Here is a 20,390-nt window from a genome sequence, read left to right as displayed (position 1 = left end):
CTTTCAATTGTGCCAATGTAAAAAGTTCTTAATAAGGAGGCTGCTGAGTATATGTGGCAAATAAAGTCGCCCCTTGATCTTTGATCCTTGACATCCCCCTCTATAATTTCCTCCAATCATATTAAAATTATGCCTCCTTGTATTAGCCATTTCCGCCCTCAGAAATATTCTCTGACTATCCACTGTATCTATGCCTGTTATCTTGTACATTTCTATCAAGTCACCACTCATTTTCTTTCGCTCCAAAGGGAAAAGCCTTACCTCACTCTATCTATTTTCATTAGACATGCACCATTTCTCAAGCTTCCACATCCTTCCTATCATGAGATGACCAGAACTGAACACAAGATTCCAAGTGGGTTTTATAAAGGTTTTACAGAACTGCAATATTACCTTATGACTCTTAACCATAATCCCCCAGCTAATGAAGGCCAATATAGCATACACCTTCTGAATAAACCTACAAAATTGCGTGGCAACCTTGAGAGATGTGAACCCCAAGATCCCTCTGTTCCTCCACACTGCTAAGAACCCTGGCATAGGCACTGTATTCTGCCTTCAAATTCAACCTGCCAAAATGAATCAATTCACACTTTTCCGGGTTGAACTCCGCCTGCCACTACTCAGCCCGACTCTGCATCCTGCAACATCTGCCTTAAATATCTGTGACGATTTGGCCTCCGCAGCCGCCTGTGGCAACGAATTCCACAGATCACCACATCTGGGGAATTCACCGCACTAATGTCCCGTTACAACCTCGAGCAATCTTTCGTGGAGACCAGGGGTTTCCAACCTGGGGTCCACGGATCTCGCAGTTAATGATTGGGGTCCATGGCCTAACAAAGGTTGGGAACCCCCGAGCTACTCTAATCTCATTTCATTCTCACCTCCCCAATGTCCCGTTGCGATTTACTATGGCCAATTAGTCTACGTACTGGCACATCTTTGGGAAGGGGAAGGGAACCGGATCAGTTGGAAGAAACCCACACAGTCAGAGAGAGAGCGTACAAGCTCCACACAGACAGCGAGTGAGGCGAGATTGCTGGAGCAGCGGTCCAGTCATTCTGTTAGCGGTCCAGTCATTCTGTTAGTTGAGTCTGAGAGTTCCAGAGAATGTTGGTTGAAAGTATGTCATCAACTTGTATTTCTTGTTGGTATGCTTCTGAACATTGTCATTCTGGAGGGTGTGGAACATTAGGACTGGTAATTGGCTTATTATTGTCACATGCACCGAGATACAGTGAAAAATGTTGTTTTGAATGCCATCCATGCAGATCATTTCAGCATATCTGTACAGCAAGGTGATACAGAGCAAAAGGCAGTAACAGAACGTAGAATATAACATTCTATTTACAGGAAAGATGCCGTGTAGGTAGACAATAAGGTGCAAGGGTGATGACAAGGTAAATCATGAGGTCAAGAGTTCACAATTTTTATATGACAGGTCCCTTCAAGAATTTTATAACAGTAGGATAAAAGCTGTGCTTGAGCCTGGTGGTGCATGTTTCTAAGGTTACGTATCTTCTGGGTGACGGGCTGGGGTGTGGTAGGGCGAAGTGAGAATCACTAAGGTACGAGGGCTGGTTGAGGGAGGCAGCATGGTGGCATAGTGGTTAGCACGATGCTTTACAATGTAGATGACCCGGGTTCAATTCCCGCCACTGCCTGTAAGGAGTTTATACGTTCTCTCCGTGACTGTGTGCTTTTGCAGATGAGTTTGTTTGGAATAGTATTGAAGGCAAGGGTAGAGTTAATAAATAAAAGTCTTACAATGATGCCTTTGTTATCCAGATAATCCAGAGGTGTATAGAGTCAGAGAAACTGCTGTGAACGTGTTTCAGCAGTCAGCAAATTGCAGTGGGTTAGGGTTACCTGGGCAACAGGAGTTGATGCGTGTCATGACCAGTCTCTCAAATCATTTCATGATGATAGATTTTTTTAAATATATTGAGATACAGCACAGAAAGGACTTCTGGACCTTCGGACCATGTCAGCCAGCAACCCCTGGTTTAACCCTAGCCTAATTACGGAACAATTTATAATGACACTTAACCTACCAACAGGTTTATCTTTGAACTGTGGGAGGAAACCGGATCACCCGGAGGAAACCCATGTAGTTACAAGGAGAACATATGAACCCCTAATAGACAATGATGGGGATTGAACCCTTGTTGCTGATACTGTAAAGCATTATGTTAACTACAATGCTACCTTGCCGTCCCTCAGAGCCATTGTGGGGGTGGGGGGAGCAGGGGGTGGATAGTCAGCGAGGCATGTGACTTTATTTTACTTTGGCACTGGGATGATAGTGGTCTTCTTAAAGCAAGAGGGGACCTCATATTGGACGAGAGAGGATAAAAATGTCTTCAAAACTGCCCCACCCCAACAACTGATCTGAACAGGTTCAAAATATTCCACCCAAGCCAGACACTGCAGATACCAGAACCTGAACAAACAATCTGCTGGAGGAACTCAGAGAGTCAAGCAGTATTTGCAGAAGCAAATGAATCATTGATGTTTCAGGTCAAAACACTGCAACGGGACTGAATGTGATGAGGTGAAATGGCCACTATAAAGAGGAGGAGTCTGAGGTGACAGGTGGGCCAAACAAGGGTGAAAGATGACAGGTATACCGTGCCAGGTAGGGGTAGGAAAAAGTTCAAAGTTCAAAGTAAATTTGCAAGCAAAGTATATGTCACCGAACACTTTGAACATTTGAGAACGGTGTAGTTGGGAGACAGGTGAATTGTGGACGGAGACAAAGAAAAAGAAATAAGAGACAGACATTGGAAGGTGGAGGGAGGGAAATGTGAAGATGGGAGACAGCTACTGGAGGGACACAAGCAGGAACATAAAACACTACCGTTGTGGATTCTGATTAGTAAAGGAGGTGATAATGAGACTCTTTAAGGGAGACCTGAATGGCAGATGGAACTAGAATCAGTTAGGGAAGTAGACGCAAAAGATCCTGCAGATGCTGGAAATCTTCAACATACACAATATGAGATGGAATAAGAGGTGTTGCTCCTCCAACCTGAGAGTGGCTTCATCTTTAGAGTAGAGGAGGCCATGGATACTTTATCTTACATCTTCAACAACACCTTATATTCCGTCTGGGTAGCCTCCAACCTGATGGCATGAACATTGACTTCTCTAACTTCCGCTAATTCCCCACCTCCCACTGGTACCCCATCTGTTATTTATTTATATACACACATTCTTTCTATCTCTCTCCTTTTTCTCCCTCTGTCCCTCTCACTATACCCCTTGCCCATCCTTTGGGTTTTTCCCCTCCCTCCCCCTTTTCCTTCTCCCTAAGCCTCCTGTCCCATGATCCTCTCATATCCCTTTTGCCAATCACCTGTCCAGCTCTCGGCTCCATCCCTCCCCCTCCTGTCTTCTCCTATCATTTCGGATCTCCCCCTCCCCTTCCCACTTTCAAAGCGCTTACTAGCTCTTCTTTCAGTTAGTCCTGACGAAGGGTCTCAGCCCGAAACGTCGACTGTACCTCTTCCTAGAGATGCTGCCTGGCCTGCTGTGTTCACCAGCAACTTTTATGTGTGTTGCCTGAAATTCCAGCATCTGCAGATTTCCTCACGGTCGACATTTTGAGTCCAGGAGGCAGATGGAAAATAGACTTAGAGTTACCTGCTCATTCCAAGCATGATACAGCTCCCGCAAAGCATGGTTATGCCCTGGCAATCCAGAGCCCCTAACAAAATAAAGAGGTGGTGTCAATCGAAATACGTTGCAGTTGTACATGATGTTACTAGGGCCACACCTGGAACATTGTACAGATTTGGTTACCCTGTTAGTGGAAAGACATAATTAACCTGACAAGAATGCAAAGAAAGCTTACAAGATTATCAAGTCAAGTCAAGTCAGGACAAGTTTATTGTCATGTTAGCACGTACTGGGGAGTATATGTGCAATGAAAATCTTGCTTGCAATAGCATCACATGAATGTAAGTACATACAACACACAGAAAATAAAATACTGTGTATTTACAGTATTGGCAGGCTGAGTCATAGGGAGAGGGGTGCTGCAGGCGTGACTTCCTTGATTCCTTGGAGCACAGGAGATTGACCTTATAGAGCTGTATAAAGTCATGAAGAGCATAGATGGAGTGAACACACAGTTCTATAAACTCAAAGGTTTCAGGTGTAAGGGGAAGATTTAATAGGAACTTGAGGAGCAGCATTTTTACACAGAAAGTGGTCAGTATATTGACTGAGCTGCTAGAGAAAGTGGATGAGGCAGGTACAACAGCAACCTTTAAGAGGCAGGTTCATGGATAGGAATGGTTAGGCAAATGGGTCAAGGGCAGGCAAATACCAGCTTAGAGGGGCATACTCTATGGCATGGACAACTTGGGCTGAAGGGTCTGTTTTAAATGCAGTGTCACTTTACAACTCTGTAACTTGCATCACCCTAACATACTGAAATCACCGGGTAGGACATTGGACAGTCCGTGATGGAGCGCACTTGGTAAGCGCACTCCTTATACACACACACACACACACACACACACACACTCACCATTGCCATTCTGCCGTCGTTGCACTGCGCATATGCATTTCACTGTCTTCCTCGGTATATTCTCATAATGATTTTTAAACCGAGCTGATGCACTCGCGTTGGTTCTATAGTGCCTTTCCAACCAACCATACACAGCAGAATATCCCATTTCTTTAGTACTGAGGATGTGCAAATTCTTATATGTTGTTTGTATTTAAGGTAGATACTTTTGTTTATTTTGTAATAGGATTGTAGCTATATTGTGGGGTGCATCATAGTCTAATTCATATGTAGTCTTCAGTTAACTTTGTGGATCATTAAGGATGGTGTGTCCTGATGCCTAATAAAACGGAGCTCTTCGCTGTCAGTCCAGAGAGAGATGGGGGCTGCCAAGAGTTCACACTGGAAGAATAAGAATGAAGCTGTAACTGTACTTTCCAGTAGATAGCTTTTTGTAAGTATTGGCAGTTTTCTTTTCACTATTTTCACTAATTTTTGTAAGTTTGATTTTTGAAGCACTTAATAAACACCCTTCCATAAAGAGCTAAGCAACTCCAGCCATTTTTTCCTTGGCTCATAACCCAGTATCTGAAACAGTCAGATTACATTGAACATACCAGAAGTGTAAAGTGGAAATATTTCATTAGGAAATTGTAAAATTAGGACAGACAATTGTAGAATTCTCAACTGGGTATAGAAATCATTCAAGATGGCGCTGCAGAACCTCAACAACTTCAGTCTGATGGCTAATGAAAAAAGGATAGCAACTAAATACTTTGTTAACTCTTGCTTATTCTGGCAAATGATCATCGCAAGTGATAGTCTGTAACTTCCCTTTGGACTTGGAGGCAATTCAATGTGGCGGAACTGAGGCAAGGCGAGGTGGCCGGCCCATCGCCAAGCACCTGGAAGAGCATGAAAGAGCAGGGTCCAGGCCCCAGAGCGTATCGATGGCCCTAAACACAATGTTCGGGCAGATACTTACAGGCCAAATCGACACACTGAAGTCTGGCATATCCAAGTGGCAGAACCCATTGTTCGGACGGAGATTTAAGCACCAGGCCAGATTGAAAAGGTCAGGGTGTCGGGGTCCGAGGTGAGGTACCGGCCGATTAAGATCGCTGCTCCATGATTTTTCCTCATCTCGAGCTCTTTTTATGGACTTCACTTCAGAAACGTTATTTGCTTGCAGTTACTATTCGCATGATGTTCTTTGTCATTGCACATTGGGTGCTCGACGGTCTTTTAATTGGTTATTTTATTCTTTTATTTTCTTATGGATATGATGTGGTTTTATTCTCTGCACGTTGGGTGTTAGTATTTTTTTTCCATAAATATGGGGTTTTTTTGGGGGGGTTCTCTGTTTCGTGGCTGCCTGTTAGGAGACAAATCTCAAGGTTGTTTAATGTATACATATTTTGATAATGAATGTACTTTGAACTTTGAAATAGGATGATCTTGTTAGAGATTGGTGAAAATTTTAAAAGAACTGCAAATGAAACAGTAAAATGCTGGAACAATAGAGCAGGGCATACAGGATCTGTGGAAGGAGCTACAGAGACAGCATTTCAGGATGCAACACGCACAAATTGCTGAAGGAAATCAGCAGGTCAGGCAGCATCTGTGCAAGGAAATAAACAGTCAATGCTTCAGGCTGAGACCCTTCACCAGGACTGGAAAGGCAGTGAGATGAAGCCAGAATAAGTAGGTAGTGGGGAGGAGAAGGAGTACAAGCTGGCAGGTGACAGGTGAGACCAGCAGAGGGGGGTCCAAAATACATTTCAGGATGGAGACCCTTCATCTGAAAATGCTTTAAATATTAAAACTCTGGTTAGACCTTCAGCTGGAATATGGTTTTCAAAACTGTACGTTGAGGCACAACGATTCAGGAACAGCTTCTTTTCCTCTGCCATCCGATTTCTGAATGGACATTAAACTCAACCTCACTACTTTTCTATTTCTATTTGTTTTTTTTTCTTTTTACTGTATTCATTTAATTTGGCTATTTAATTTATATATATACCTACTGTAATTCAGTTTTTTCTCTATTAATATGTATTGCATTGTACTGCTGCTGCAAAGTTAACAAATTTCACCTACATATGCCAGTGAGCTTAAACCAGATTCTGATTCTGATTCTGAGAAGGATTTCAATGATTTATGAAGTTCATAAAGTCATAGAGATGTACAACACAGAAATGAGCCACATCAATACTGATCTTTTTGATCATCTACATTTATCTCATTTCTCTGTTGTAAGCTGATATCTTGCCTGTTCAAATACCTGCCTCAATGGAACATGGTGATTGTATCTGATTCCTTCACCTTATCTGGCAGCAAATTCCAGATATCAGCCACTCTCTGTGTAGAAAAATAATTTCCCCGCTCGCCTTAAACCTCTCCTGCCTTGTTTTTGATAACCCCTTCTATGGGAAAAGTTTTCTGATTAACTACCCTATCTATGGTTCTCATAATATGGTTCTCCTGTTGACATCTGGGGTTGAGAGGGTGAACAGCTTTAAGTTCCTCGGCATAATCACTGAGGATCTCACGTGGTCTGCACCTACTGGTTGTGTGGTGAAAAAGGCACAACAGCGCCTCTTTCACCTCAGACAGATGAAGAAGTTTGGTATGGGCCCCCAAATCCCAAGAACTTTCTACAGGGGCACAATTGAGACATCCTGACTGGCTGCATCACTGCCTGGTATGGGAACAGTACTTCTCTCAATCGCAGGACTCTGCAGAGGGTGGTGTGGACAGCCCAGCACATCTGTAGATGTGAACTTCCCACTGTTCAGGACATTTACAAAGACAGGTGTGTAAAAACGGCCTGAAGGATCATTGGGGACCCGAGTCACCCCAACCACAAACTTCCAGCTGCTACCATCCGGGAAATGGGACCACAGCATAAAAGCCAGGACCAACAGGCTCCGGGACAGCTTCTTCCACCAGGCCATCAGACCGATTAATTCATGCTGGTACAATTGAATTTCTATGTTATATTGACTGTCCTGTTGTACATACTATTTATTATAAGTTACTATAAGTTGCACATTGCACAATTAGATAGAGATATAACGTAAAGGTTTTTACTCCTCATGTATATGAAAGGTGTAAGTAATAAATTCAATTCAAATTCAAATTCAAATTTGATATACTTCCATCAGATCACTGTTCAGCCTTATCCACTCTGGGGAGTACACTCCCAGTCTGCCCAATCTCTTCGCACAATGAACATCCTCCAGTCCAGGAAAAATCCTGGTGAATCTGCTCTACACTCCTCCTAGAGAAGTGACAGCCTCCCTCTTGTGCCTTCATGAGAAATGTTGCAATACTCTAATGTTGGTGAAACCAGTGTTTTGAAATTTTGCAGCATAAACTCTATGCCCCAACTTATGAAAGAAAGCAACGCTAACTAGCCTCCTCCTCCTCCTTCCTTTTCATTCCAACATCTTCCCCCCCCCCACCCCTTCTCAGTCCTGAAGAAGGATCTTGGCCCGAAACGTCGACTGTGCATTCATTTCCATAGATGGTGCCTGAGCTGCTGAGTTCCTCCAGCATTTTGTGTGTGTTACTTTGGAATTCCAGAATCTGCAGAATCTCTTGGTTTGACGATTCGTTACCATCCTGTCTCATTCTGTTGGCACACTCAGGGAGCTATGCACTGGAAGTCTAAAGTCCCTCTATTCATCAGGATTCCTTAGTGTCCCACCATTTACTGTATATGCCCTAGCCCCTTAGCTGACTTCTAAACAGTCATCACATTGCAGGTATCAGTATTAAATTCCATCTGACAATGCTCCCCCTCTGTTTCTTATATTCTGCTGTAGTCTTAAAAGTCCATCCTAGCCACCCAAAAATACCAGCAGACTGGACAGGCTTCAAAGTCATGTTTCCTACATTCACATCCAATATGCATCACAAGCAACAAAAATCAGCACCAACCCCTGCAGTGCATAAAGGTCAGGCAGTGATGCACTATCAATTACTCCAAAAGACTGGAAGTAGAGTAAGTACTGAAAGGTTTTTATTAACAGTAAATGGACCAACATCTATGCTGAGTATCTGCCCCAGGACTGAGGGAGGAGCAGTGGCACAATCGCCTTTATTCAGCGGTCTGTGGGAGGACCCACAGGAGCTGTCAGCAGAGGGGTGTGTCCAGGCATGTCCAGACAGGTAACCCAGTTGCAGCCTATATACATGGTTTACCACAGGTATTTCCAAATAGAAAAACGTCTTTCTTCCACCATCTTCTGCCTCTGATCACCAATGCAATATTGTGTGCAATTAGTTGGTTTGCCTTGTATTCCATGTAAAGTACTGTGCAAAAGACTTAAGTACATATATAGAGAGCTAGGTGCCTAAGACTGTTGCACAGTACTTTATTTGTCAACATGGAGCAGAGAGCGAGTTTCTATATCCGGTGGGAGCAAAAGATGTTGGGAATGGTGAGGGTGGAGCTCCGCGGGTGGCAGAGAAGGAGTGCCAGCAGTGGCGGGGGATGGGGGGGTGGTTGGGGCTCGTGTTGGTGCAGGCAAGGTCATTTGATTCCAAACAATTGGTTTATTGATCATTACAGAATGTCTCTCTGGTGCTTCCCGCTCCCTCCCCGTCTCCCTTTCCCTTTTCCCAACCCCTTCTCCTTGCCTCCTTCCCACTCTCAGTCCACAATAGAGACCCTTAGCAGAATCAGGCTTATCATCACTCACAAATGTCATGAAATTTGTCTTCTTTTGCGGCAGCAGTACAGTGCAATACATAAAACAACGACAGGGCTGTGCAAAAGTCTTAGGCATCCTAGCTATATATACTGTATGTGCCTAAGACTTTCACACAGTACTGTACCTTAACTCTGTGTTCCACATTACCGTGCAGGGCAGTGGAAGTGCCTTTAAAAAGTCCATAAAGATAATATCAGAAACAGAATAAGGTTTATTATTAACAACCAAGAGAAAATCTGCGGATGCTGGAACTCAAAGTAACACACACAAAATCCTGGAGGAACACAGCAGGCCAGGCAGCATCTATGGAAAAGAGTTAACAGTCAATGTTTCAGGCTGAGACCCTTCATCACGACCCAGACTCAGACCTAGAACAGCCTCATCTGCTCTCAGGATTAGGCTTTTTGTTCCAGAGCTAATGAAATGCCCTCTTCTTCAAAGTAAGGCGCTTTCTTTCCTCCACCATCAACGCAGCCCTAACACATAACTCTTCTATTTCGTACATATCAGCCCTCACCCCATCCTCCTGCCACCCCACTATGGATAGGGTACCTCTTGTCCTCACCTACCATTCCAATAGCCTCCATATCCAGCATATAATTCTTCTTAACTTCCACCATCTCCAACGGGACCCCACCACCAAGCACATCTTTCCCTCACCCCTATTTTCTGCTTTCCACAGTAATCACTCCCTATGTAACTCCCTTGTCCATTTGTCCCTCCCCACTGATTTCCCTCCTGGTACTTATCCATGCAACTGGAACAAGAGCCACGCCTGCCTCTACGCCTCCTCTCTCAATAACATTTAGGCCCCAAACAGTCCTTCCAGGTGAGGCGGCACTTCACCTCGGAGTCTATCAGGGTCATCTAATGTATCTGGAGCTTCCCGTGTGGCCTCCTATATATCAGTGAGGCCTGACATAGATTGGGAGACCACTTCAGAAGCACTTATGTTCTGTCTGCCAGAAAAAGCAGAATGTCCCAGCAGCCACCCATTTTAATTCTGCTTCTCATTCCCATTCTGACATGTCAGTCAACGGCCTCCTCTACTGCCACAATGAGGCCACACTTCAGCTGGAGGAATAACACTGTATATTCCATCTGGGTAGTCTCCAACATGATGGCATGAACATCGATCTCTCGAACTTCCGGTAATGGCACCCACTTCACTATTCTCCATTCCCACTTTTTTCTTCTTTCTTTCTCTCTCTCTCTCTCTCTCTCTCTCTCTCTCTCTCTCTCTCTCTCTCTCTCTCTCTCTCTCTCTCTCTCTCTCTCTCTCTCTCTCTCTCTCTCTCTCTCCCCCCCCCCCCCCCTCCCACCCACCCCCCCCGGTCTTCTTCTCCCCCTCCCCTTTCTTCTATGGCTTTCTATCCTCTCCTATCAGATTCCCACTTCTTCAGCCCTCTATCTTTTCCGCCAATCGACTTCTCAACTCTTTACTTCACCCCTCTCCCTCTCCCAGTTTCACCTATCACCTACTTCCTTATACTTCTTCCTCCACTTGCCCCACCTTCTTACTCTGACTTCCCGTTTTTTCTCTCCAGTCCTGATAACAGGTCTCAGCCCTGAACTGCGACTGTCTATTCTTTTCTATAGATCCAGCTTGGCCTGCTGATTTCCTTCAGCATTTTGTGTGTGTTATTCTTGGATATCCAGTATCTGCAGATTTTCTCTTGTTTGTGTTAAATATAAATATTTCCTTCTAATACATTCCTCTCTCAGTCTTCTAAACTCCAGTGAGTACAGGCTCAGAGCCATCAACTTTAACCTGTTCATTCCAGGTTCATTCTTGTGAACCTCCTCTGGACCCTCTCCAATGCCAGTACATCCTTTCTTAGGTAAGGGGCCCAAAACTGCTCACAATGCTCCAAGTATCTGATGAATGCCTTATAAAGTCTCAGCATTACATCCTTGCTTTTATATTCTAATCTCAAAATGAATGCTTCCAGGAGTTCCAGGATTTAGACCAAGAGTAATGCAAACAGCTTTCATTCATAATAGAAGTGCGTAATAGAAGCTTGGAGAGAAATATCGTACGGCAATCCATTTAAATCATACTTTCATTTTTGCAGCCAAAAGAAAATATGTCACTTAAGTACATGAAAAGTTCATCCACTAATATTTCTAACAGTTACCACTGTACCATTAAGTCAGCTTATTAACAAGAAACTGGGGTCTTGGAAATAGCATTGTTAGATTGTATTTGAGATATGCATAGGTAGAAGTACTCTCTCAAGGCATATCCTGCACAAGAGGAGGAAATAGGTGAAATATTTAAGGGGAACCTGAGGGGTGACCTCTTCACTCAAACGTTCGATTTCAGCATTGGATAAAGACATGGATGGGAGGAGTATGGTCTGGCTGCAGGTCAATGGGTCTAGGAAGAATAACAGTTTAGTATGGACTAGATGGGCTGAAGGGCTATTTTCTGCACTACAGTGAAGCCATATGAAACAATTCAAGCACACTTTTAAGTGGAAAGAAAGACAAGCATTTAATCGCCTTATTTGACTTCAAAGCCGCTTGCACTAATTGATGTACTTCAGAAGCAGTTTGAACTCCAAAAATAGGGCAGTGACTTGAGCATGGCAAGCTCCCACGACCATTGCATGAAAGGTTAGGCCAGGATTTTGTTTCCCGCAGTAAAATGATGTTTGTCACAAGCTTAAGGCAAACTGCAGGCAAACCTCTGGCAACTTCCTTGGCAGGAAGCATCTTTTTTTTTGATGCTGGTGCTTGCCAAGGTCAGCTCACACAAATCCAACTGTTATGCTTCAATTAAGCTGGCTAAACTCCCTATTGCAATGAGGAATAACCACAGGCAGCGAACTGGAAAAAAAAATGAAGTCATTATTTTGAACAATTTACAGAGCACAAAAGAAAGATTTGAGTTGAAGTCCCACTCCCCAAACTCCGGCACATTCCACATAATTTTTATATTTTTGTTTAAATTATTCAAATGAATATGCTTTGTCCTGATCCTTTGGGAAATAAAAGGTTCCTTGTCAGGTGGGAATGTGCAACAGAGAGGTCTAAAGAAGGCAGCAGAGAATCAATGAGCCCAATATTAGCAGGTCATTGAGGGAATTCATTCTAACATTAATTTAAAATTCAGTTTCACTTATAAGGTATAACTATTTCAAATTCAATAGGTTCAATAGCTACATTTAAAGTCAGAGAAATGTATACAACATACATCCTGAAATTCTTTTTCTTCACAACCATCCATGAAAACAGAGGAGTGCCCCAAAGAATAAATGAAAGTTAAATGTTGGAACCCAAAGCCCCCCAACACCCCTTCCCATGCATAAGCAGCAGTAAAGCAACAATTCCCCCCTCCCACCTGCAAAAAAACATCAGCCACCGCCCCCCCCACCTAGCACTCAAGTGTGCAGCAAAGCATCAATAAAGACCCAGACTTGCAGTACCCCAAAGACTATTCGTTCACCTGGCAATTCAACATTCCACAGGTTCTCTCTCTCCCTGATAGGGGAAAAAGAGGTGACCCCATTTCACCATTTAATTAGCCATTAAGAAACATAGAAGAGTCATTGAATTTCAAAAAAAACTATCCGATTTTGAATGGCCTAGATAGTGTGGATTTGGAGAGGATGTTTCCAGTAGTGGGAGAGTCCAGAAGCAAAGAGTACAGCCTCAAAATACAAGAACATCGCTTTAGAACAGATATGAGGAATTCCTTGGCCAGAGGGTGATGAATCTATGGAATATATTGCTGCTGTGGACAGCTGTGGAGTCCACTTATTACTGTTCTTGTTCTAACAAACAACAGGAGCTTCTGCTATCTTCAAGCTGAAGGGAAGGCATGCTTTTTGGAAGAATTGGTTTAACAGCTCGTACTTCATCACATGTTGTCAATGGTGTAAAGGAATTCTCTTCATCTTTCAGGTGGTTATATGTGACATCAACCATGAGCTAGGGGCAGTCACCAAAGCAGAATTTGATCAGAAATATGGGTCTAGTCGAACTACGTTTGTCTGCTGCGATGTCACATCCCAATCCCAATTGAAAGGTCAGTAGATGTTTTACAATTAAAGATTTCTTGTTAATGGACATTGAACTGCCAAAAAGTTAAAACCCTCAGACATTGTTTTGCACTTTGAAATTAATGCAGTCATTACTAGGTCGGTCAAACGCTCAACCATTTCATGGAAGATCTAAACTAGGGCTCTGAAAACTTCCAAGTGGCTGAAATGGAATGATAATCAGGGTTGGCGCCTGGTATGAGGATATAGTGGAGGCCATTCGTCACAGCATTGTCTACCCCACACAAAATGCTGGAGGAACTCAGCAGGTCAGGCAGCATCTATGGAAAGGAATAAACTATCGATATTTTAGGCTAACACCCTTCAGCTGTCCTCAGCCCAAAATGTCAACTCTCTATTCCTTTCCGTAGATGCTGCCTGATCTGCTGAGTTCCTCCAGCATTTTGTGTGTATTTTCCAGCAGCAAATAAATCTCTTGCATTTATTGTCTATCCCAGTTCTTTGAAAGCTTTCCTCACCCCTATTCTTACCCTCTTGACCTGTAAATTTCTTTTACAACCTTTCAATTATTTGGCCAACTTCTAATTAAAAGCAGTTACCTGGCTTACTTTCTGCTGTCTTTCAGAGAATGCTTTCTAGTTCTTATAACCCAATGCCTAAAATAAAATGTTTCCCCTAATTCCCTCTTGTTTCCACTGTAAGTTACATTAAGTCTGTGCCCCTTTGGTTACTGAAGCTTCTGCTTCTGAAAAGGATTTACTTACCCTGTTAAAACCCTTCATTTTTTGAACACCTCCATTAAGTCTTCCACTAACCTTCTCCATATCAAATAACCAATCCCTGTGCAAATAATTGATGATAATACACCAGCTGAGACTTAGCTGGTCATTTATACAGGTGACTGGCCCTGATTTCGGCAGATAAGCAAGTAGGCTGTATTTGCATAGGTTTGTTTTTTTTGAAGATTATGTGAATAAAATCTATCATATAAACCCATAGGGCATAGGAGCAGAATTAGGCCATTTGGCCCATTGAGTCTGCTCTGACATCCCATCATGACTGATTTATTTTCCCTCTCAATCCCATTCTTTTGCTTTCTCCCCCTAACCTTTGATGTCCATACTAATCAAGAACCTATCAGCGCAAACACGAGAAATTCTGCAGATGCTGGAAATTCAAGCAACACACATAAAAGTTGTTGGTGAACAGCAGGCCAGGCGGCATCTCTAGGAAGAGGTACAGTCGACGTTTCAGGCCGAGACCCTTCGTCAGGACTCGTCTAGTCCTGATGAAGGGTCTTGGCCTGAAACATCGACTGTACCTCTTCCTAGAGATGCTGTCTGGCCTGCTGCATTCACCAGAAACTTTGATGTGTGTTTCAAGAACCCATCAACCTCAGTTTTAAATGTATCCAATTACTTAGCCTTTATGCACCATTAAATATTGTAATTAAGCCTTAGCACAATGACTTATAATTTTCCATCCCCAGTGGCCCTGCTCGCTACAATTCCCCTTACAGCAAGGTACAGTAGTATAATGGTTAGCACAATGCTTTACTGTACCAGCACCCATGGTACAATTCCCACCGCACTGTCAGGAGTTTTCATGTACCCCCTGTGACCGCGTGTGTTTCCTCCAGGTGCTCCAGTTTCCTCCCACAGTCCAAAGACCTACTGATTGGTAGGTTAATTGTTCATTGTAAATTGTCCTGTGATTGGGCTAGGATTAAATCAAGCTCAAAGAGTTTACTCCATGCTATAGGGCAATAAATAAATAAACATTTAAAACCCTGGAACCAAATATTCTACTCTCACTTTCTGTGTAAACTGTGACCTTTTACAGTTGAGTTTTAGTTAGTTGCTTATTTTGATGAATTGTCACCAAAAGCCATCAGGGAGATATTTAATTCAAATTCCTCAAAATTTATACTTTTCATCAAGGAATAACATAGAACAATAAAGACCAGAGATTCCACATAATATTTATTTAAAGCTGCAATGAACATGTTCATACAACAGGAATTCTGCAGATGCTGGAAATTCAAGCAACACACATTAAAGTTGCTGGTGAACGCAGCAGGCCAGGCAGCATCTGTAGGAAGAGGTGCATTCGACGTTTCAGACCGAGACCCTTCGTCAGGACTAACTGAAGGAAGAGTGAGCAAGGGATTTGAAAGTTGGAGGGGGAGATCCAAAATGATAGGAGAAGACAGGAGGGGGAGGGATGGAGCCAAGAGCTGGACAGGTGATAGGCAAAAGGGATATGAGAGGATCATGGGACAGGAGGTCTGGGAAGAAAGACAAGGGGGGGGGGAACCCAGAGGATGGGCAAGAGGTATATTCAGAGGGACAGAGGGAGAAAAAGGAGAGTGAGAGAAAGAATGTGTGCATAAAAATAAGTAACAGATGGGGTACGAGGGGGAGGTGGGGCCTAGCGGAAGTTAGAGAAGTCGATGTTCATGCCATCAGGTTGGAGGCTACCCAGACAGAATATAAGGTGTTGTTCCTCCAACCTGAGTATGGCTTCATCTTTATAGTAGAGGAGGCCGTGGATAGACATGTCAGAATGGGAATGGGATGTGGAATTAAAATGTGTGGCCACTGGGAGATCCTGCTTTCTCTGGCGGACAGAGCGTAGACGTTCAGCAAAGTGGTCTCCCAGTCTGCGTCGGGTCTCACCAATATATAAAAGGCCACATCGGGAGCACCGGACGCAGTATATCACCCCAGTCAACTCACAGGTGAAGTGTTGCCTCACCTGGAAGGACTGTTTGGGGCCCTGAATGGTGGTAAGGGAGGAAGTGTAAGGGCATGTGTAGCACTTGTTCTGCTTACACAGATAAGTGCCAGGAGGGAGATCAGTGGGGAGGGATGGGGGGGACGAATGGACAAGGGAGTTGTGTAGGGAGCGATCCCTGCGGAATGCAGAGAGAGGGGGGGAGGGAAAGATGTGCTTAGTGGTGGGATCCCGTTGGAGGTGGTGGAAGTTACGGAGAATAATATGTTGGACCCGGAGGCTGGTGGGGTGGTAGGTGAGGACCAGGGGAACCCTATTCCTAGTGGGGTGGCGGGAGGATGGAGTGAGAGCAGATGTACGTGAAATGGGGGAGATGCGTTTAAGAGCAGAGTTGATAGTGGAGGAAGGGAAGCCCCTTTCTTTAAAAAATGAAGACATCTCCCTCGTCCTAGAATGAAAAGCCTCATCCTGAGAGCAGATGCGGCGGAGACGGAGGAATTGCGAGAAGGGGATGGCGTTTTTGCAAGAGACAGGGTGAGAAGAGGAATAGTCCAGATAGCTGTGAGAGTCAGTAGGCTTATAGTAGACATCAGTGGATAAGCTGTCTCCAGAGACAGAGACAGAAAGATCTAGAAAGGGGAGGGAAGTGTCGGAAATGGACCAGGTAGACTTGAGGGCAGGGTGAAAGTTGGATGAACATGTGCATCCAGTCTTTCTTACACTGGATTATGAGGTTTACTGTGTTACAGGACTATTACTGTTCGTAAGATTATTGAATTTGATGCAGAAAAGGGAGTGGTTTAGCCATTGTTCCCATTCTGAGCAAAATGAACATTAGGTTTAACCCACTCTTCATCACTGCATTTCAAGTATACTGTATATATGAAGGTTTTTGTTCCAAACTAGCTCTTCCAAATCTCACTAACCTCTCACCAATTAACTGAAATCCCCATCAGATTTCACGAACCCATGGACACAACGTTAATATTTCTCTTTTGCCCTATTTAGTTACTTACTTATTGTTGTAACTTCCAGTATTGTTTATGTCTTGCACCATACTGCTACCACAAAAACAAATTTCATGACAACACACACAAAACGATGGAGGAATTCATCAAATTGTGCATCAGCATCGGAGGGGGATAAAGAGTCTGCTGAAAGAACTCAGCCTTAAGCATCGATTGTTTATTGCCATCCACAAATTCTGCATGACTTTCTGAGTTCCTCCAGCATTTTGTGTGTTGCTCAAAATTTCCGGCATCTGCAGAATCTCTTATGCTCAAAATTTCACATGTTCAATGATAATGAACCTGATTCTGAATTCTGATCCTATATAACATACTTATTGACCTCTATACCCTGGAAGGAGAATCTTTCTGTTCATAACCACAAGATTCTGCAGGTGCCAGAAATCCAGAGTAACTCACGCAAAATGCTGGAGGAACTCAGCAGGTCAGGCAGCATCTATGAAAAATGAATAAACAGGCGACATTTCGGGCCAAGATCCTTCATCAGGACTGGAAAGGAAGGGAAAGATGTCAGAACAAGAAAGTGGAGGAGGTGAAGGAGAACACGCTAGGTGATAGGTTAAGCCAGGTAGGTGGGGGGGAGGGGAGAGACGAAGTAAGAAGAAGGGGGCTAAAATGTGGAAAAAATAATAGACTGAAGAAGGACGAATCCAATAGGAAAGAAGACTGGACCGTGGGGAGAAAGGAAGGAGGAGGAGCACCAGGGAGAGGTGATAGCAGGTGAGGAGAAGAGGTAAGAGGGGGGTCTGAGTGGGGAAATGAAGAAGAGGGTAAGGGGGAGGGGGAAAATTTACCAGACGTTGGAGGAATCGATCTTCATGCCATCAGGATAGGGGCCGCCTAGACAAAATATAAGGTGTTGTTCTTCCAACCTGAGAGTGAAATCAATGTTCATGCCATCAGGTTGGAGGCTGCCTAGATGGAATATAAGGTGTTGCTGCTCCAAACTGAGAGACAATTTCAATCCCCATTGCCATTCCAGCACATTGGACCATGGCTTCCTCTTCTGCCAAGATGAAGCCACTCTCAGGAGGGATTATGTGTATCCTTTTGCTCACCCTGTCTGGGCCACTCATTAGTTTTACACAGCTTTATCTGTTTTGTTTGAAAGCAAACAACCCAGCTATCTTTTAGCAGGTCAGGCAGCATATATGGAGAGGAAAAAAAGAGTCAATATCTCAGGTCAACACTTTGGAATTCACTACTCAAGAAGTCTTGAGGAAGGGTCTCATCCCAAAACATCACCTCTTTATTCTTTCCCATAGATGCTGCCTGACCTGCTGCTGAGTTCTTTCAGCATTTTGTGTGCATTGATGTGAAAACCCCCCATGAGCACTCCTTATCCTCTTTACCTATTCTGACCCATATGTGACTACGGACTGTGGCAATGGACTGCCCTCTGAAATGGCCCTGCAGTTCAGAAAAAAAAAAACTAAAAATGGCAATAGATGCTGGCTTGTGAGTGAATTCAGAACCCTGCTGTTGTCACACAACAATCATGTCAATGGGATAAGGGGAGAAAATGAAATGAGAAACTGCATAAGAAAGAAATAACTGGCGAAATGTTCTATGCCCAGCATAAGACACTGTTGGGTCAAAAGTTGACAACAATAAGGGAAAAAGTCACTTACAAAGATAAACATAGGGTCAGTCAGCATCTGTAGAGATAGAAAAAGAGTTAATATTTCATATCAATGATCTCTCACTAGGTACATACATATACATGCACCTAAGAGTTATGCTTAGTACTGTATATGGAGCAAACAGCAGGAGAAAGTGATTGAAGCAGGGAGAAAAACAACATTTAAAAAATATTTGGATAAATACATGGTTAGGGAAAATTCAGTGGGATATGAGGCAAATACAGAAAAATGGAACTGTTTAAATAGTTATCTTGTTTGGCATGGATGAGATGGACTGAGGGCCTCGTTTCTGTGCTGTATTATTCTATGGCTCTATCACCATGACTTTCAATGAATGGTATGGATTTGTTTGAAATTTCTGCTCTGCTTGGTAGGGGAGCTGTCTGACTCAAAGTGAATTATTTACTCACTTTATTAAAGTAATGAGACATACTATACCAGACGATTTTTGTTTTTTATCATGATTTTGAATCATTTGATGACTCAGTCTCAAAGCCACGGTGGTTAGTTGAAATGAAATGAAACACAAATAGAGTTCAAAACCACCAACATGGATAATTTCATTTACCACAACTCACTCTGAACTGATTCTGCAAACTGCACACGCACTTCTAGGAATCTGTCCAACTCACGTTCCCAGTATTCTTTTTTGTTTGCTCAGTTTTTCTTCTTCTGCACAATGGTTGTGTGTCAATTAGTCTCCGTTTATACATGTTTTTTTGTAAAATTCTCTTTCCTTTTTTCCTGTAAATGATTGCAAGAAAATTAATCACATGGTCATTGTGACGAGAGGCCTAAGTGAGGATAGTAAGGCCCCAAGTGCTGGAGTTATCCAGAGTCTAGAATAGAGACACGATTTCAAGACTGAGATGAGAACAAGGTTCTTGACTGGATACTAGAGGAAAACCTGATGAGACTAGATGAGAATCCAAATGAAACAGAAATCCTAAATACAATCTCAGCCTGAACCAAACTTGAGCTGACTATTGAGGACTGAAGCTGCATTCAGATGCTCTTTAAATGTCAAAACATGGCCGCCAATTAGCAGAGCAAGCCAGAATCTTTAAAGGGGCCGTGCCAGCTATCCGTTCTGCAGAGAATTGGAACTGGCGCGGTCAGGTGCGTACCGTAAAAATACTAGCTGGTAACATGTACATACTTTGGTAATAATCTTGCTTTGAACTTTGTACATCAGCTTTTGACAAGCTTCACTGATTCTGTATCATTACTAACTACAACTTATGTCATCAGTATCATTTATTTGTTTATTATTTATTTGCACATTTTGTCTTCTTTTGTATATTGATTGTCAGTCCTTATGTATGACTTTCATCAACTGTATTGTATTTCTTTGTTCTGCTGTGGATATCAGCAAGAAAATGAATCTCTCGGAGGTATATGGTGACATACTGAATACATATTTTGATGATAAATTTACTTTAAACTTTGAACAGCGATCCACCATCATGATACAAATGACCAGTGCAGCCAAACTTCAATGCATGTTAGATCACCGCATCATTTTTAGCAAGTTCCCTTCTCTTGTTTCCTGGCCAGGATATTGCAGTCTGTGACTTGAAAAATGGTTAGGCTGGCCAGATAACATCTACAGGACAATAGAGAGCTCTTCATGTAGTTAAAGTGTTCGAACATCAGTTAATTTTTCCTGTCAGATACTCTCTATATCTGCAATATCTGCAGATATACAGTACTGACCAAAAGTCTTAGGAGCATAT

General features: G+C 43.1%; 1 protein-coding gene across 1 annotated transcript in view; it reads left to right on the top strand.

The window, feature by feature from the left end:
- Window positions 1-20,390, top strand: part of LOC140197560 (15-hydroxyprostaglandin dehydrogenase [NAD(+)]-like) — an 81,817-nt gene that overhangs the window by 10,218 nt on the left and 51,209 nt on the right. The window contains exon 2 of the mRNA XM_072257667.1: window positions 13,150-13,273. Coding sequence (XP_072113768.1) covers window positions 13,150-13,273 — 124 coding nt within the window. The remainder of the gene's footprint in view (window positions 1-13,149; window positions 13,274-20,390) is intronic.

Source organism: Mobula birostris, chromosome 5, assembly GCF_030028105.1.
Source record: "Mobula birostris isolate sMobBir1 chromosome 5, sMobBir1.hap1, whole genome shotgun sequence".
NCBI lineage: Eukaryota > Metazoa > Chordata > Chondrichthyes > Myliobatiformes > Myliobatidae > Mobula > Mobula birostris.
The sequence above is the reverse complement of the archived record's forward strand: the minus strand, read 5'-3'. Positions and strand labels throughout refer to the sequence as shown.